Source organism: Mustela nivalis (assembly GCF_964662115.1).
Source record: "Mustela nivalis genome assembly, chromosome: 3".
In the NCBI taxonomy this organism is placed as follows: Eukaryota; Metazoa; Chordata; class Mammalia; order Carnivora; family Mustelidae; genus Mustela; species Mustela nivalis.
The window spans coordinates 74,998,291-75,012,990 of NC_139022.1; the positions used below are offsets into that span (position 1 = coordinate 74,998,291).

General features: G+C 40.7%; 2 protein-coding genes across 14 annotated transcripts in view; one reads left to right on the forward strand and one right to left on the reverse strand.

Annotated features, from left to right (window-relative positions):
* The window catches only part of ACOT12 (acyl-CoA thioesterase 12), a 49,430-nt gene that overhangs the window by 16,938 nt on the left and 17,792 nt on the right, over window positions 1-14,700 (forward strand). For both annotated transcript variants that reach the window (XM_082724740.1, XM_082724739.1), the window contains exons 5-6: window positions 4,144-4,279; window positions 13,935-14,091. In XM_082724740.1, the coding sequence (XP_082580866.1) occupies window positions 4,144-4,279; window positions 13,935-14,091 (293 nt within the window). The remainder of the gene's footprint in view (window positions 1-4,143; window positions 4,280-13,934; window positions 14,092-14,700) is intronic.
* Window positions 4,006-14,700, reverse strand: part of ZCCHC9 (zinc finger CCHC-type containing 9) — a 38,241-nt gene continuing 27,546 nt past the window's right edge. For 3 of the 12 annotated variants that reach the window (XR_014310097.1, XR_014310098.1, XR_014310104.1), the window contains 2 exons: window positions 9,012-9,092; window positions 4,006-8,529 (listed from right to left, as the gene is read on the reverse strand). The gene's annotated coding sequence lies outside the window, so the exon portion shown is untranslated. Of the gene's footprint in view, window positions 8,530-9,011; window positions 9,093-14,237; window positions 14,524-14,700 lie in introns of all 12 variants that reach the window. The other 9 variants (XR_014310105.1, XR_014310107.1, XR_014310108.1 and 6 more) reach the window with 9 other exon arrangements.

Below are 14,700 nucleotides of genomic sequence, written 5' to 3' on the forward strand. Positions count from 1 at the left end.
CCACTCCCTGTCCCATATGAGATACACCACAAGCCATATTCACAGTGCCCAAGGACATTCTTTTTCAAACTGAAGTTCATATCAGCTATTATTTAAAATGCAGCTTTCTGGGCTGTGTCTCAGCTCTACTGAATGAGAATCACGAGTGCAGGAACTCGGGATCTGAACTTTGACAAAGCATCCCCAGGTATCCTATGTCCATTCAAATCTAGGACATTGAGAGAGGTCTTGCAAACCATCCTGTCTTTCCAAAATCTCCAAACCCTTGAGAAAGAGAGGATATGGGGGTGAGTGCAAGTGACAGAAAAGATCCTGCCTTTCCATCCTGTTCCTTGTTCTCATTCTGACCTCAGGGACTGAGAATACAATAGTCTCACTTCAGTCTAGTCTCTGCTGAGCCTGAAGAACTGTTTTCCGAAAGTGGTTCTGGAAGGTCGATGCCTTGTGGTGCTGCCACACTAGGTTGGCTCAGGTAACCTTTATTGCAAAGCACCTTTCCCAGACTTTCCAGCTAGTACCATTCTTGTTCAGTGGCACATCACGAAGAAAGCCATGAAAAATCAGTGGTTCTGTCTAAAACAGCAGGCCAAGCTGCATCATTGTTCAAAGTGAATTTATTCCAGGATGAGATCGTGATGAGGCTTAGTTGGTCAGTTGCCCAGTCTGGATCACTGAAGGACTCACAAAACTCCATAGCCTCTGTTTTCAGCTCAGGTCATGATCCCAGGGTCCTGGGATCAAGCCTTACATCAGGATCTCTGCTCAGCAGGGAGCCTGCTTCCCTTACTCTCTCTCTGCCTGCCTCTCTGCCTACTTGTGAACTCTGTCTGTCAAATAAATAAATAAAACCTTAAAAAAAAATAAAGAAATAGGATAGCAGGAGAAAGAAAGCATAAACAGCAGAGAAGTTCAAGGCTTCCAGGCATAGTTCTCAGGGTCCTTTTCCTTTTTTTTTTTTTTTTTTTTAACTATTTATATTTTCATCATGATACAGGCTCTTTTTAATCCCCATCCCCTATTTCACCCATCCCCCCCCCCACCTCCTCTCTGGTGACCTATCAGTCTGTTCTCCATATTTAAGAGTGTTTCTTGGTTTGTCTCTCTTTTTTGCTTTCTCATTTGTTTTGTTTCTTAAATTCCACATATGAGTGAGATCCTATGATATTTGTCTTTCTCTGACTTGTTTTGCTTAGCATTATACTCTCTGCCCTGTGCCTGTAGTTGCCAATGACAAGAGAGCATTCTTCATGGCCAAGTAATATTCCATTGTATGTGTATATACCACATCCACATCTTCTTTATCCATTCCTCTCTCGGTGGGCACCGAGACTGTTTCCATAGTTTGGCTATGTGTGAATGTATGTCTGTATCCCTCTGAATTAGTCTTTTTGTACTTTGGGGGTAAATACCTCATAGTGCTATTATTGGACCATGGGCTGGTTCCCTATTTAACTTTCTGAGGAACCTCCACACTGTCTTCCAGAGTGACTGTACCAGTTTGCATTCCTACCAGCAGTGCAGTAGGGGGTCCCCTTTCTCTATAAACTCGCCAGCACCTGTTGTTTCTTATGGTGTTGGTTTTAGCCGTTCTGGCAGGTGTGAGGTGGTATCTCGTTATGGTTTTGATTCGTATTTTCATAGTTAGTGATATTGAGCATCTTTTCACATGTCTGTTGGCCATCTCTGTGTCTTCTTTGAAGAAACATCTGTTCATGTTTTCTGCCCATTTTTAAATTGGATTGTTTGGGTTTTGGGTGTTGAGTTGTATCATTTCTTATATTTTGGATACTAAACCTGTATCAGATATGGCATTTGCAAATATCTCCTGCCATTAAGTAGGTTGTCTTTTAGTTTTGACAATTATTTTTGTTGCTCTGCAGAAACTTTTCATTTTGTTGTTCTCCTAATAGTTTTTTTTTTTTTTTTTAACTTCCTTGCCTCAGGAGACATATCTAGAAAAATGTTGCTATGGCCAATGTCAGAGAAATTACTGCTTGTGCTTTCCTTAAGGATTTTTATGGTTTCAGGTCTCACATTTAGGTCTTTAATCCATTTTGAGTTTATTTTTTTTTTATGGTGAAAGAAAGGGGTCCAATTTCATTTTTTACATGTGATGGTCCAATTTTCCCACCACTTTGTTGAAGAGACTGTCTTTTTCTTATAGTTTATTTATTCCTCCTGTGACAAAAATTAATTGACCATGTAATTGTGGGTCTATATCTTGGTTTACTGTTCCGTTCCATTCATCTATGTGTCTGTTTTTATGCCAGTACCATACTGTTTTAATTACTAACACTTTGTAATATGACTTGCCATCCAGATTTGTGATACTTCCAGTTTTGAGTTTCTTTTCTTATTTCTTTTTAAATTTTATTTATTTATTTGGCAGAGATTCAGCTAGGGAGGGAACACAAGCAGGGACAAAGGGAGAGGGAGAAGCAGGCTCCCTGCTAAGCAGGGAGCGGACTCGGGGCTCTATCCCAAGACCCCAGGATCATGACCTGAGCCAAGGCCAGACCCCTTGTTTTTCTTTTTCAAGATTGCTTTGGATATTCGAGGTCTTTTGTGGTTCCACACAAATCTTAGGATTGTTTGTTTTAGCTCTGTAAAATATGCTGTTGGCATTTTGGTAAGAATTACATTAAATATGTAGATTGTTTTGAATGTTATAGACACTTTAGCAATACTTGTTCTTCCAACCCATGAGCATGGAATGTCTTTCCATTTCTTTGCATTGTCTTGAATTTCTTTTATCAGTATTTTACAGTTTTCAGAGTACAGGTCTTTCATGTCTTTGGTCAGGTTTATTCATAGATACTGTTTTTGGTGTATTTGTAATAGGGCTACTTTCTTAATTTTATTCTCTGATGCTTCATTATTAGTGTATAGAAATGGAACAGATTTCTGTACATTGATTTTGTATCCTGTGACTTAAGTGAATTTATTTATCATTTCTTTTTCTATATCATGTCACCTTCAGATAGTGAAAATTTTACTTCTTCCTTACCAATTCAAATGCCCCCTTTTCCCTTTTGTTGTATAATTGTTGTGGCTAGGACTTTCCAGATTCCACTTTTATGTTGAATAAAAGTGGTGAAGGTAGACATCCTTGTCTTGTTCCTGACCTTTGGGGAGAAGCTCTCAGTTTTTCACTCTCAGAGTCCTTTCCAGTTATACAAAATAGGCTCCATCTATAGATTGGAGAGCCAAGACACAAGTTCACCAGGTAGACTTTTTGACCCCACTGGTCATACAACTAAAACAAGGCTATGGAGTTAAGCCAGTATAAGTTATCACATCTGTATATCCCTAAACAAATTAGACAAGGCAGTCTACGGGAGTTTTAGACTTGAAAGCAGCATATTATAAATCACTGGCTGCTTCGCCTTCTTGGTGAAGGGTCAGTACCAGCCTTCAGGTGTCCTGGAAATGAGCATGGAATTATCCCCATCCAGAATGACAACACACTCTATAGGTGACTTCCCTATGCATATAGGTCAACAGACATGTATTTATGGGAGAGCTTGAGCCCTTGGTTGTGTTGCGTCAGATTTTTAGGTTTCTGGAGGTCAGTTAAAGCTTTGTTCTGACCTTTTGATTCTTATAGTTTGCTTATTAGATAATGCTTTCACCATGTGATGAAATTTCCAAATTAGAACTAGCTCTTAGTACTTGAGAGCTTTCTCTAGAACGTGTTTATTCCCTCCCTTTGAGATTTTAATTTTGCAAGGAGCAGAAAACATTTCTTGGTAGGAATTCAATGACCTCAAAGTCCCCCCAATAATTAATAATTATTAATTGTAATAATTATTACAATTATTACCTCGTTCATTAATTTGAAGAACTTTTTTTATTTTGTAGCTCTTTTGAAAATTTTAAATATCAGGGAAAAATAATATTTAGAAAACTCTTTAAAGCACATATCTTATTGTGTGTAGAAATAATTAAGCCTATAATGACTTTTTTAGTTTAAAAATATTGTAAGAAATAAATTTAGTCAGATAATATGTGTAAAAATACCCAGAAATGCTCTATTTACTTTGAGTTAGAAAACAATGTAACATATCATTTGTTTTACAAAACTCATGTCGTCCTCTGATGACTTAACAAGGTAATGAAAGAGACATGTTTTTCTTTTTCAAGATTGATTTAAAACCAGTCACACTTCTAACTGAGCAAGATCACATGGAACATAATCTGGCTTCTGAGAGAAGGAAAGTTCGATTACATCATGAAGATACCTTTAAGAATTTGATGAAGGAAAATAGCAAGTTTGAAGGTCAGTAAACCTTACAGGTTTACAGTAAATCTTATAGGTTCCTGACCTTAATTACAGGAACTTTAATTATATGACTGTGACAAGTAAAGGGTCCTTTCTACGAACACACTTCTTTTCACCTTATTATTACAATTCGGCCCTGGCGATGCTTGGTATCTTACCCCAACAAACTCAGTGGCCGGAGAAGGAAGGGCCTGGCCAATTCAATATGTAACCACCGACACCGAAGACCTCTCTAAATGGGGGTTCTCCAGAGGAAAAGACAGGAAAGAAGGGTGTCGGGGACCAGGCAGTCATTGGTAAGAATGCGTTCAGTAGTGATCAACCAGTGAAGGAATGACAACACACTCTATCCATCTGGTGCTTCACAGTTTACTAAGCAGTCTCTCATTCATTACTTCAGATGAGCTGGTTATAATCTCAACAAAGGAGAAAACGGAAACGGAGCCATGAAGACCCTTGCTAAGGGTCACAGGAAGCACTCTGATGCTATTCTTGCTATCAACAGAGGTGCTAAGTTTCTATTCCTGTTTCCTGGCTCTTCCCTGGTAACCCTGGGGGTTTTTTTGTGTTTTTTTTTTTTTTTTTTCCAAAGTGGAATAATTTATTATTCTAACCAAAGTACAAAGTATGGAAAATTAGTGTATCTGAAAGAGAGAAAGTTTCAAACTAGCAGATTTCAGTTTTTAGCACCTTTGAAAAGAAATATTTAGAGTTTAGAGAGTGGCAGCAGAGGCCTGAGCACCCAGGATGACAGTCCTCGGACTTGGCTACACCATTCACAGAACAGGGCAGTCACCTGGCTGTCCTCGACGCCGTGAGCGCCACGAGAGAGAGGAGGAGGAAGGTGCTGGCTGGAGCCCGCGGCTGTGGGGAAAGGAGGCACATGCAGGCACGGGCGGAGGGCCGGCAAGCCTCAGATGGACAGCCCGAAGAGTATCTTAGTTCTCCGGCTGTGGTCTCTCAGGCTCTCTGAGGCTTTGTGGGGCCAGAATGGCCAGGAAAAGAGGGCTGCCTTGCCTCTCCCCTGCCCTTCCTTTTCTTCTGACCCTATCTCCCGCAGCCCCAGGACAGATGACCTACTGGGGAGAGCAAAGCGGTGAGGTTGGAAGTGGAGTGGTCCAGCTCCAGTCGCTCCGCTCACCACTGCCAGAGGGGCCAGGAAGTTCACAGAAGATCCATCTTCCCCAAGCTCCGAAAGCAGATCCCTGTAGAAGAGGAAGGAAAGGCTGAATACTTAACCATTTACATGGACATTAATGGAACTGGAGGGGATTATGCTAAGTGAAATAAGTCCACCAGAAAAAGATAATTTTCATATTTGGAATATAAGGAATTGCACAGAGGATCACAAGGACAGGGAGGGAAAACTGAATGGGAAGAAATCAGAAAGACAGAGACAAACCATGAGAGACTCTTGACTCTAGGAAATAAACTGAGGGTTGTGGAAAGCGAGGTGGGTGGGGAGGGGGGTAACTGGGTGATGGGCCTTAGGGAGGGCACGCGATGCCATGAGCACTGGGTGTTAACCACAAATAATGAATCATTGAACATTACATCCAAAACTAATGATGCATTATGTGTTGGATAATTGAATTTAAATACAATAATAAAATAGGAATGGGATAAATCTGTTTAAAGAGAATAAAAAAAGAAGAGGAGGAGGAAGGAAAGAAGATGAGAAAGTATCAGGGTGAGAATATTGAAAGAGAGGAAGGAAGAAGAGGACACACCGACTCCAGAGGAGAGAGGAACAGCAGAGGCAGGGGCGACCCGGTGGGTCTGCCCTGCATTCTGCCCTCCAGGACACCATCATGGTCCTGGGACCACCTCACAGGTAACCTCTGGTTTGGAAGAAAAGTTTTCCAAAGGTATCTATTCTTGCAGACCTTTAAAAAGACAATGCCTATTAGCAAGATAACTTTTATTTTTTTTTAAGATTTATTTATTTGTTTGACAGACAGAGATCACAAGTAGGCAGAGAGGCAGGCAGAGAGAGAGGGGGAAGCAGGCTCCCTGCTGAGCAGAGAGCCCAATGCGGGGCTCGATCCCAAGACCCTGAGATCATGACCTGAGCCGAAGGCAGAGGCTTTAACCCACTGAGCCACCCAGGTGCCCCCCAAGATAGCTTTTTTTTTTTTAAAGAAAGATTTTATTTATTTATTGCAAGATAGCTTTTTAAAGAAATGAAGTCCTCATCATTAAATTACCCTGCTGAGAAGAGTCCATCCTTTTGTAAAGATGGTATCGGCACCAAACTATACTTAAAATGCATTTTGCTAAAGTAATGAAATGGCTGAACCATGAAAGCAAAGACATACCAGAGAGAAAATTCAAGGTGGAAGGAGGCAGGACATGAAAAGATAGGACTATGTCACCGAGGCTCTGTTAGGCCAGGCAAAGCAGCTTGACGTTTCTTCTCTCCTTGAGGGAAGCCGATGAAGATCTGGGCAGGGTCGCGTGATTAGGCTGGCACTGAATATGGTCACTCTGCATAGAGGAGGGGAGACTAGAGGGAAGGAGACCAGGCAAGGGGTGAGGAGCGGCTATTCTAGGCAATGACAGTAGAAAGGGGAGAGGGAAAGGACAAAAATATGCAAGGGATAACAAAGTAGAGTAGGGTCACTCATGTGGGGAGATGGGTGAGGAAGAAGAAGCTGTTCAGGGCAACTCTCAGGTTTCTGGTCTGACCACCTGGTCAGCTAATGGTGGTATCATGAACTGAGCTAATGCATATGAGGGGGAGGGGAGGGGCAGTTTTGAAGACGTGGATGATGAGTTGAGTTTAGTCTGACGTGCCTGTGGAACAACCAAAGGGACAAAATCAGGGTGGGGAGATTTAGTTTGAGACACAACAGCTGACATATGGTCATTCAGATGAAATAGTACCTACAGTCATCTAGGGAGGGCTCACAGTGGCATGAGATTGGGGGACCAAGAGTGAAACTTGGAGCATAGGGCCATTTGAGAGGTGAACTTTGTTCCAGAAAGTTAGGAATAAAAACTGTCCACTGAACTGTGAATACAGAAGTCATTCTCACATGCTACAGCCATTCATATATAGAGGTAAAATGGTTGTAATCGATTTCAGTTTCAGTTTATTAGGAAGCTGGGCAGATCACCCTAGAGGTCTGGTTCAGTTTAGATGAGAGATTTTAAGAAGTCTGTTTTTATCGTGTTTCTTCTGATCTACCCTAAAATGGGTTATTCTACATTCCTTTGCACAAAGCAGCTTTGAAACTAACTTCATTGATTTGATCTTTTTAGAAAATTTGTTAGCTTTCATGTCATCGAGGTAGCGTAGAACCTAAAAGCAATTTCTCTTAGTGTCAGAGCCGAACCCTGGAACTTTAAGTTGCCATGAAGGCATGGTTTGTCTACATGCTACCTGCTGTATCTGGATGGAGTTTGTTTTGAACTGGACAGCACCTTCTAAAGGAAGATAGCTAGATCATCTTTGTTATTGAACCATGGTTTTAGAAAACCCAGGGCTCTACATTGATAGTAATACCACAACTAGTTAGAATCTCTTTCAAGATTTTATATGGTTGAAATGCATATTGTTAGAAAGAAATTTGAGTCAGAATCATATACTTTCAGAAGAAAAGGATAACAAATGAGATTAGAGTATGTAAAAGCAGGACTTATTTGGAATGTGCTCTTATACCCCTGGGTCATTGCTTGGAAGCTTGGCTTGTAGGAAAAGACTTTGTATTTGGAGCATTTGAATTATTTTTTAGCAAGAAATCTAATTTTTATGAGCATTATCCTGTGTTGATCCTTTCTGGTTATGAGAAGGAAAACTGGAATACCCTCAATTCAGGTCAAAGTTCCTGACCCAAAATTGTACAATGAAGGCAAAAGTTGTCCAAGCAGAATGATGACACAGTTCTTAATGAACATCCAAAGTCCAAGTATTGCAATTGACCTCTGGACAAGTATGCTCTAATTTGGAAGCCTGAAGAAAGGGTGAAGTCTGTTTACCATACTTCACCTGAGTACACAGCCAGAGCTGTGAGCCTGACCTGGTCGCTGAGCCTGGCAGAGCCATATTTCTCCATTGATTGGCAATTTCCTGCAAACAGGCTTCATTCAGCACCAAAGTCACCTGTACTCCATCTATTTCTGCATACATGTCATTGCTGGTGCTTATGCACACATGACCTGCCCTAGTACCTACCTCTGTATATCCCCGTGGATGCCGTGGACATCTTCCTAAGAATTGAGTCGCTTTTTCTTTAAGGTTATCCCTTAGGAAAGAAGGAATCGCCTTATATTTTAGTCTTTACAGTGTCTCTCATAATATAAGGCCTACTCAGTTTCAATTTTATAATTATTTTAAATAATTTAAACATAGGTAGTACACATGCACAGGGTGAAAAGTTCAAAAGGTAAAAGAGGGCATTCGGTTAAAAGGTTAAGACTTCCTACCATCAGTATCTCCCAGTTCGCCAGTTCCTATCTCAAAGACAACGAATATTACACACACACACACACACTTGCCCTTACTTGGAGCGCAGTATTCAAACAGCTATGAACCTTTCTTTTTGTCATTTAACATTGTATTTTAGAGATTGTTTATACTTATCCTGAACAAAAAAGTAAGAGATACTGACATAAAAAAACTCAATCAATACTAGTTTGAGATAATAATAGGACATCATCTGACAAAGTCAGTAATAGCAAAAAAAGAGAAAGAAAGAAGTTGAAAGGGATTGAAGGTTTCATGTACCTTTTGAAGACCACTTCAGGAATCAGCCCAGTCCTGATGACAGCAAGATGGTGGACTTGTATCTAGAACAAGCTTCAATTTCTGGAAAAAATATTTACAAACATGTTTGCAAGCACATCTCAGCAGGTAGAAAAATAAGAGAAACCCTCGAAGTCCAGAAACTATTAGAAAACACAAATGCAGCAATGTGAGGAGATAGAAGAGCTGGCATTTGTTCAGGACTCTGTTGGTGCTAGAAGACCTAGAACTTGTGTGTCAGTGGGCCTGCAAAGAATCAAGACACAAAGCCAGCAGCCCATGTCACATGGAAGATTGGATCAGAAAACCTTATATAAAGCTGCAAACCTAAAAAAATGATATTTTTGGTGAGTCAAGTGGAAAAATCCCAATTCACAGAGAGCTCTTGTAGGGATTTTTTCCTATCTCAGCAATAGCCCTAGGTAGAATGGGAAAAATATACAGAACAACACCGCCCCCCCCACCCGCTAAAAAACTGATTCCGTTTGAGAATTCAATCACAAGCACATTCTCATGTAGACTTGGTTTCAGAATTCACTGGACTTGTTTGGACTAAAACAGACCCATGTCAAATTTAGTGGGAAGTGGGAAGTGGCACCATGTTATATAGTTCCCCCAGCTGATCTGCAACCGTAAATGCAAACCCCGGACTTTCAGCCCAGCTCTCAGGAATCCCCACACACATAGGTCCAAGGAATATGAACTCCTAGACAAACACCATAAAATGCGTCACCAAAATCCAGAGAAGGATTAGACAATAGAAGGAGGCCCAGAAAGACTATAATTAACTTCATTTATCATATAAAGAATACTAAGTAAGAATGTTAATGTATTTTAAAAAATAAAAGAGAATCAAATGTATTAATCAGGAATAAAAAATTACCTAGAAGGTTTGACAAAGAAACAGAGAATTTCTATGCAAAAATATATATAATAATAACAAAAATATATAATTATATATAATAAAAATATATGATAATTTAAATATAAAACTCAGTGAATGGATAAACTGCAGTTAAGACAGTAACTGGAAGACAGATCTGAGGGAGTTACCAGAATGCAGATGGATTGGCAAAGAAATGAGAAATGTATGAAAGATTTGGAGACATAGAGAAAGGAATAAGAAGTCTAACATGCATCTGATCAAAGCTAGAGAAAGAATAAAAAGAATAGGAGAGAAGTAACATTTGAAGCAAATGATACAGACATTTCGTTCAGAGGTAACAGAGTTTAATATACATGTGAAAATATGTTGGACCTCCTTAATCAGGGAAATGCAAATTATAACCAACACTAGATATTTCACACCCACAAAATTAGAAAAACTTGAGCCAACTACAGTATTGTCTAAGTGAAAATGTGGAGCAGTGGGAACGCTAAAAAATAACATACAGAAATGTAAATCAGTACAATCATTTTGTCACCTAAGAAGTTTCTGTTGAAAGCAAGAATTATGAATGTGGAATAAATCAGCACATTCATCTAATAAATATTTACCAAATGCCCATATTCAGAAATTATTAGAATTTAAAAAGAAAATCAGTTCCTGAACAAAAGAGCTTAGGATCTAGTGGGTCAGACAGTCAAAGATCACACAAATAAACATAAAACTGTAACTGTGAGGGGCGCCTGGGTGGCTCAGTGGGTTAAGCCTCTGTCTTCGGCTCAGGTCATGATCCCAGGGTCCTGGGATTGAGCCCCGCATGGGCTCTCGGCTCAGCGGGCAGCCTGCTTCTCTTCCTCTCTCTCTTCTGGCCTCTCTGCCTCCTTGTGATCTCTGTCTGTCAAATAAATAAATAAATCTTAAAAAAAAAAAAAAACCCACTATAACTGTGAAAAAAGAAGATACGTGTGAGGGTCCTAACAGTGAGAATTAGCTGTTAGGTCTGGGAAGGTTTTCTTGAAGAAAAGATGCCTGGGATTGGCCAACAGAGTACTGAGGAGGAAAAAGTTTCCTCTACCCTATAAACTACTTCTAGCTGGTATAAGAATTAAATGGTCATGAGACAGATTAATAGGAGAAAATCAACCAAAAGTTAAATTCCATAGATACGCGGGAGAGACCCAGAAAAACAGTAACTCACTGAAAAGGCTGAAGCCATCAGCCAAAATACTACCTTCAGCCAAAGACAAAAGATGATATTGTGGGTGGTGGGTCAGTTATGGGAGGCTACCAAGAAAAGCACAGGAAACAAGAATAAGGTTATTACACAGATATAAGCCATCATCTTCATCACTGATAAGTTTCTAGATTTCGAGTCATCCCCTTCTTTCTGGTACAGCAAGGGAAACATGCTTACAAATGGAGATTTTTCTTATACACCTAAATGTCTCTTACCACCCACTAACTTCTACTGGGTTTTCAGAGCTTCTCTTGTATCTGTAGTTTCCTAAAAACAATGAGCCTGAAGAGGTACATATTGGGATGGCAAAATTTGTTCCCCTATAAGAAAATAGGAGGTAAAGGGAAGAAGGTGGTCTTGGCCAGGGGAATTGCAGCTGACAGATGGAACAGCATATTGCAAATGCCCTGGTGTTGAAGACAGTACTTAGTTATAGGACTGAAAAAAGGTCTCATAGCTGAAGCAAAGAGAGAGATTGAAAGAGAATATGATGGGGGTAAGGTGGTAGGAGTGGCCATGGAGCTCACTAGGGATGGAGTGGTAGGCCTAGGCCAGAGGAGAAAGGAAGGGTTTAGGGCCAAGGGATGTGATGAAGTTTTAGAAAGTAAGTGAGGTTGGGTGGGGTGAGGTCCAGAGCCAATGACCAAGAAAGAATTCTTGAGACATCTTTGGTGCAAAATGGTGGTTTATTAAAGCACGGGGATGGGACCCTTCTGTAGAAAGAGCTACTGTCCCCAGGTTGTTAGTTATATACTATGGGGTTGGGGAGGTAAGGAAAAAGGAGGTTTGAAAGAACTTTCTTATGCTAAAGAGGACCTACAGGATGCCCAAAGCCTTGTCATTGACAGGTTAAGGTTGTTTTTTCTTTTAGTAAGGCACTAAGAGTAAGACAGTTGAGAGCTTCCTGGAGGAATATCACATTCCTGCTATCACACATCCTTATCAGTGAGCTTTGGTTTTAGAAGAAATTTAACTTTATTTGCATTTCCCTCTGTCTCAGCCTCCCTCAATTTTATAGAGGGGAAGATGATGTTAGGGCTTCAGGAACTGGAGTTATGGGTCTTTGGAAGTTAGGCTGTTGATACAAAAGCCTCTTCCTGGTAAATCACTAGGACATTTGTAAACTGAGGTGGACTCAGGTCTTGCAGGATTGTGATCTCTACAAGTTGACTATTTGTTTTTCCTTTCAGACAGCCAGGAGTGCCTAAGGAATGCCACATATATCCCATGGTGGGGGAGGGGGAGTAGGGGCTTAGGGGGTTGAAGGAGTTTGGGGGGTGGGGGGTAGGGAGGTGGAGGGGACGGTTGCGTGATGTCAGCTTCTGCTTTGTCCTCAGCTTGCCTTCTGTTCCCTCATCAGAAGGATTTGGGCCTTTATACTAGGATGTTATAGGATCTTTCTGACATATTTATAAGTAGATGACTGAAATGGTCAGTGGAATGAAGGGGGGAAAATGAAAAGACGATCAATTAAGTATAAATCTAAAAATTTCATGAGAAAATGTAACTCATCATTGTAGTCAGGCTTCTCAGTTATCTGCGGCTGTGCCGAGAATGGCCCCATTCCCAGTTCCCAACAGCTGGCCAGTCTGTGCCCTTGGGCTGCCAGCCCAGCTCTCCTTCTGCAGCACAACTAGGATGGCACCCCTGATTTGTAAATCCTCCCCCATCCTCCTCAGCAATGGCACCTCCGATTTAAGCCTCGCTGATGAGTCACTAGATGACACAGGAAGCATAATTGAATACATTTTACTACTTTGCAGCCAGAGTGAATGATTTCTCCATTGTTGAGCGTAAAAACCAATTTGTCAGTAAACGGAGCAGATACAATTCAAAGGAAGCAGAAGGACCGGGAAGTACTCATTGTGTCTTTTCTGTTTGTGACTGCATTCATTGCAAAACAGCAACTTCAGGAGACCACTTCCCATTCTGAAGTTTATACTGGAGCAAACTATTCCGGATTCTCAGCGTTGGTGGCCCTTTATAGCTCTGATTCCTTTCATTTTAACAACCTTAGGGAGGTATAATCGATGTACCACAAATGATAATTATTATAAATAATTTAATAAATAATTATGAATAATAATTATCATGACATACCATAAATTCATGTGCTTGTATTTGAAGTGTACAGCTTGGTATAAGTTTTGAGACATGTGTACCCCATAAAACTATCACCACAATCAAGATAATAACGTCTCTGGGCGCCTGGGTGGCTCAGTGGGTTAAGCCGCTGCCTTCAGCTCGGGTCATGATCTCAGGGTCCTGGGATCGAGTCCCGCATCGGGCTCTCTGCTCAGCAGGGAGCCTGCTTCCTCTCTCTCTCTCTCTCTCTGCCTGCCTCTCTGCCTACTTGTGATCTCTCTCTGTCAAGTAGATAAATAAAATCTTTAAAAAAAAAAAAAAGATAATAACATCTCCATCAAGCCCCAGATTTTTTGCCTCTCCCCACCCCTCCTCCACTCCAAACAACTTGAAGTTTAAATGTGACTATTCTTTTAATCAAAATTCCTGTGAACTGGAAAGATAGGTTGGCATACAATCTCTAAACGGGCCTTTCTGATCCGTTTTCTTATCCAGTTCCCTTTAAGTACCCACCATTCAGGAGAAAGGCACTTTGTAGAAGGAAACCCATTTATTTCCTCAGGAGATTTAAGTCTTTGGGAATAATTTTAATTTTTCTAATAATCCCCTGGGTTCAGTGTGCTGCTAGGAAGGAACAGCCATGGTCCCAGGGTGTGCAGTTCACTCCACCAGTATGCGTGTTACATCTACCTTTCAGGCCCCATCTGTGACGAAGAGGAAGGAGTGGTTCCCACGAGTGGCACATCTGTTCAGAGCATTGAACTTGTCCTCCCGCCCCACGCAAACCATCATGGAAATACGTTTGGTGGCCAAATTATGGCATGGATGGAGACCGTGGCTACTATTTCTGCAAGGTTCTCGGTTTTGACCTTTGGCGTATGAGGTTGGGTTCCAGTGGGAAGAGATTAGAAAGGGTCTGAGTCCTGGTTATGGAGATAGTCAAGGAGACAGGGAGAGAAGAGTGTTGCCTTTTATCAAAGAGAAAAAGTAAGTCATTTACCCATTTATCCTATGATTAATCTGTCCTTTTGTTTGAAGGTGAATGTTTCTGTCCTTGGTTCAAAAATAAAAATGAAGTGACTGTTCTGATACTTTATTCTGAATTGCAGATGTTGGTCACGTAATCCTGAAACTTCCTGTAGTTATGGCACAGCCAATGCAGAACAGAAAGAGAGGACAGCCTTTACATTTAAAAATAGTCAGGTTGCAAACTTTTCTAAAGGCAGTTTACAAATAGGGTTGACCTCTGACATCCCTGGTTACAATCATTACGGCCAGAGGATTAACTGAAAAATAAAATGAGAAAGAGAAATTTGGAAGAAAACTTTTATGTACACTTCAGTTTCAAAAAAAGGCATTTTATTCTCTCTCTCTCTTTTTTTTTTTTTAAGATTTTATTTATTTACTTGACAGAGAGAGGGAGAGCAAGCACAAGCAAGAGGAGGGGCAGAGGGAGAGGGAAA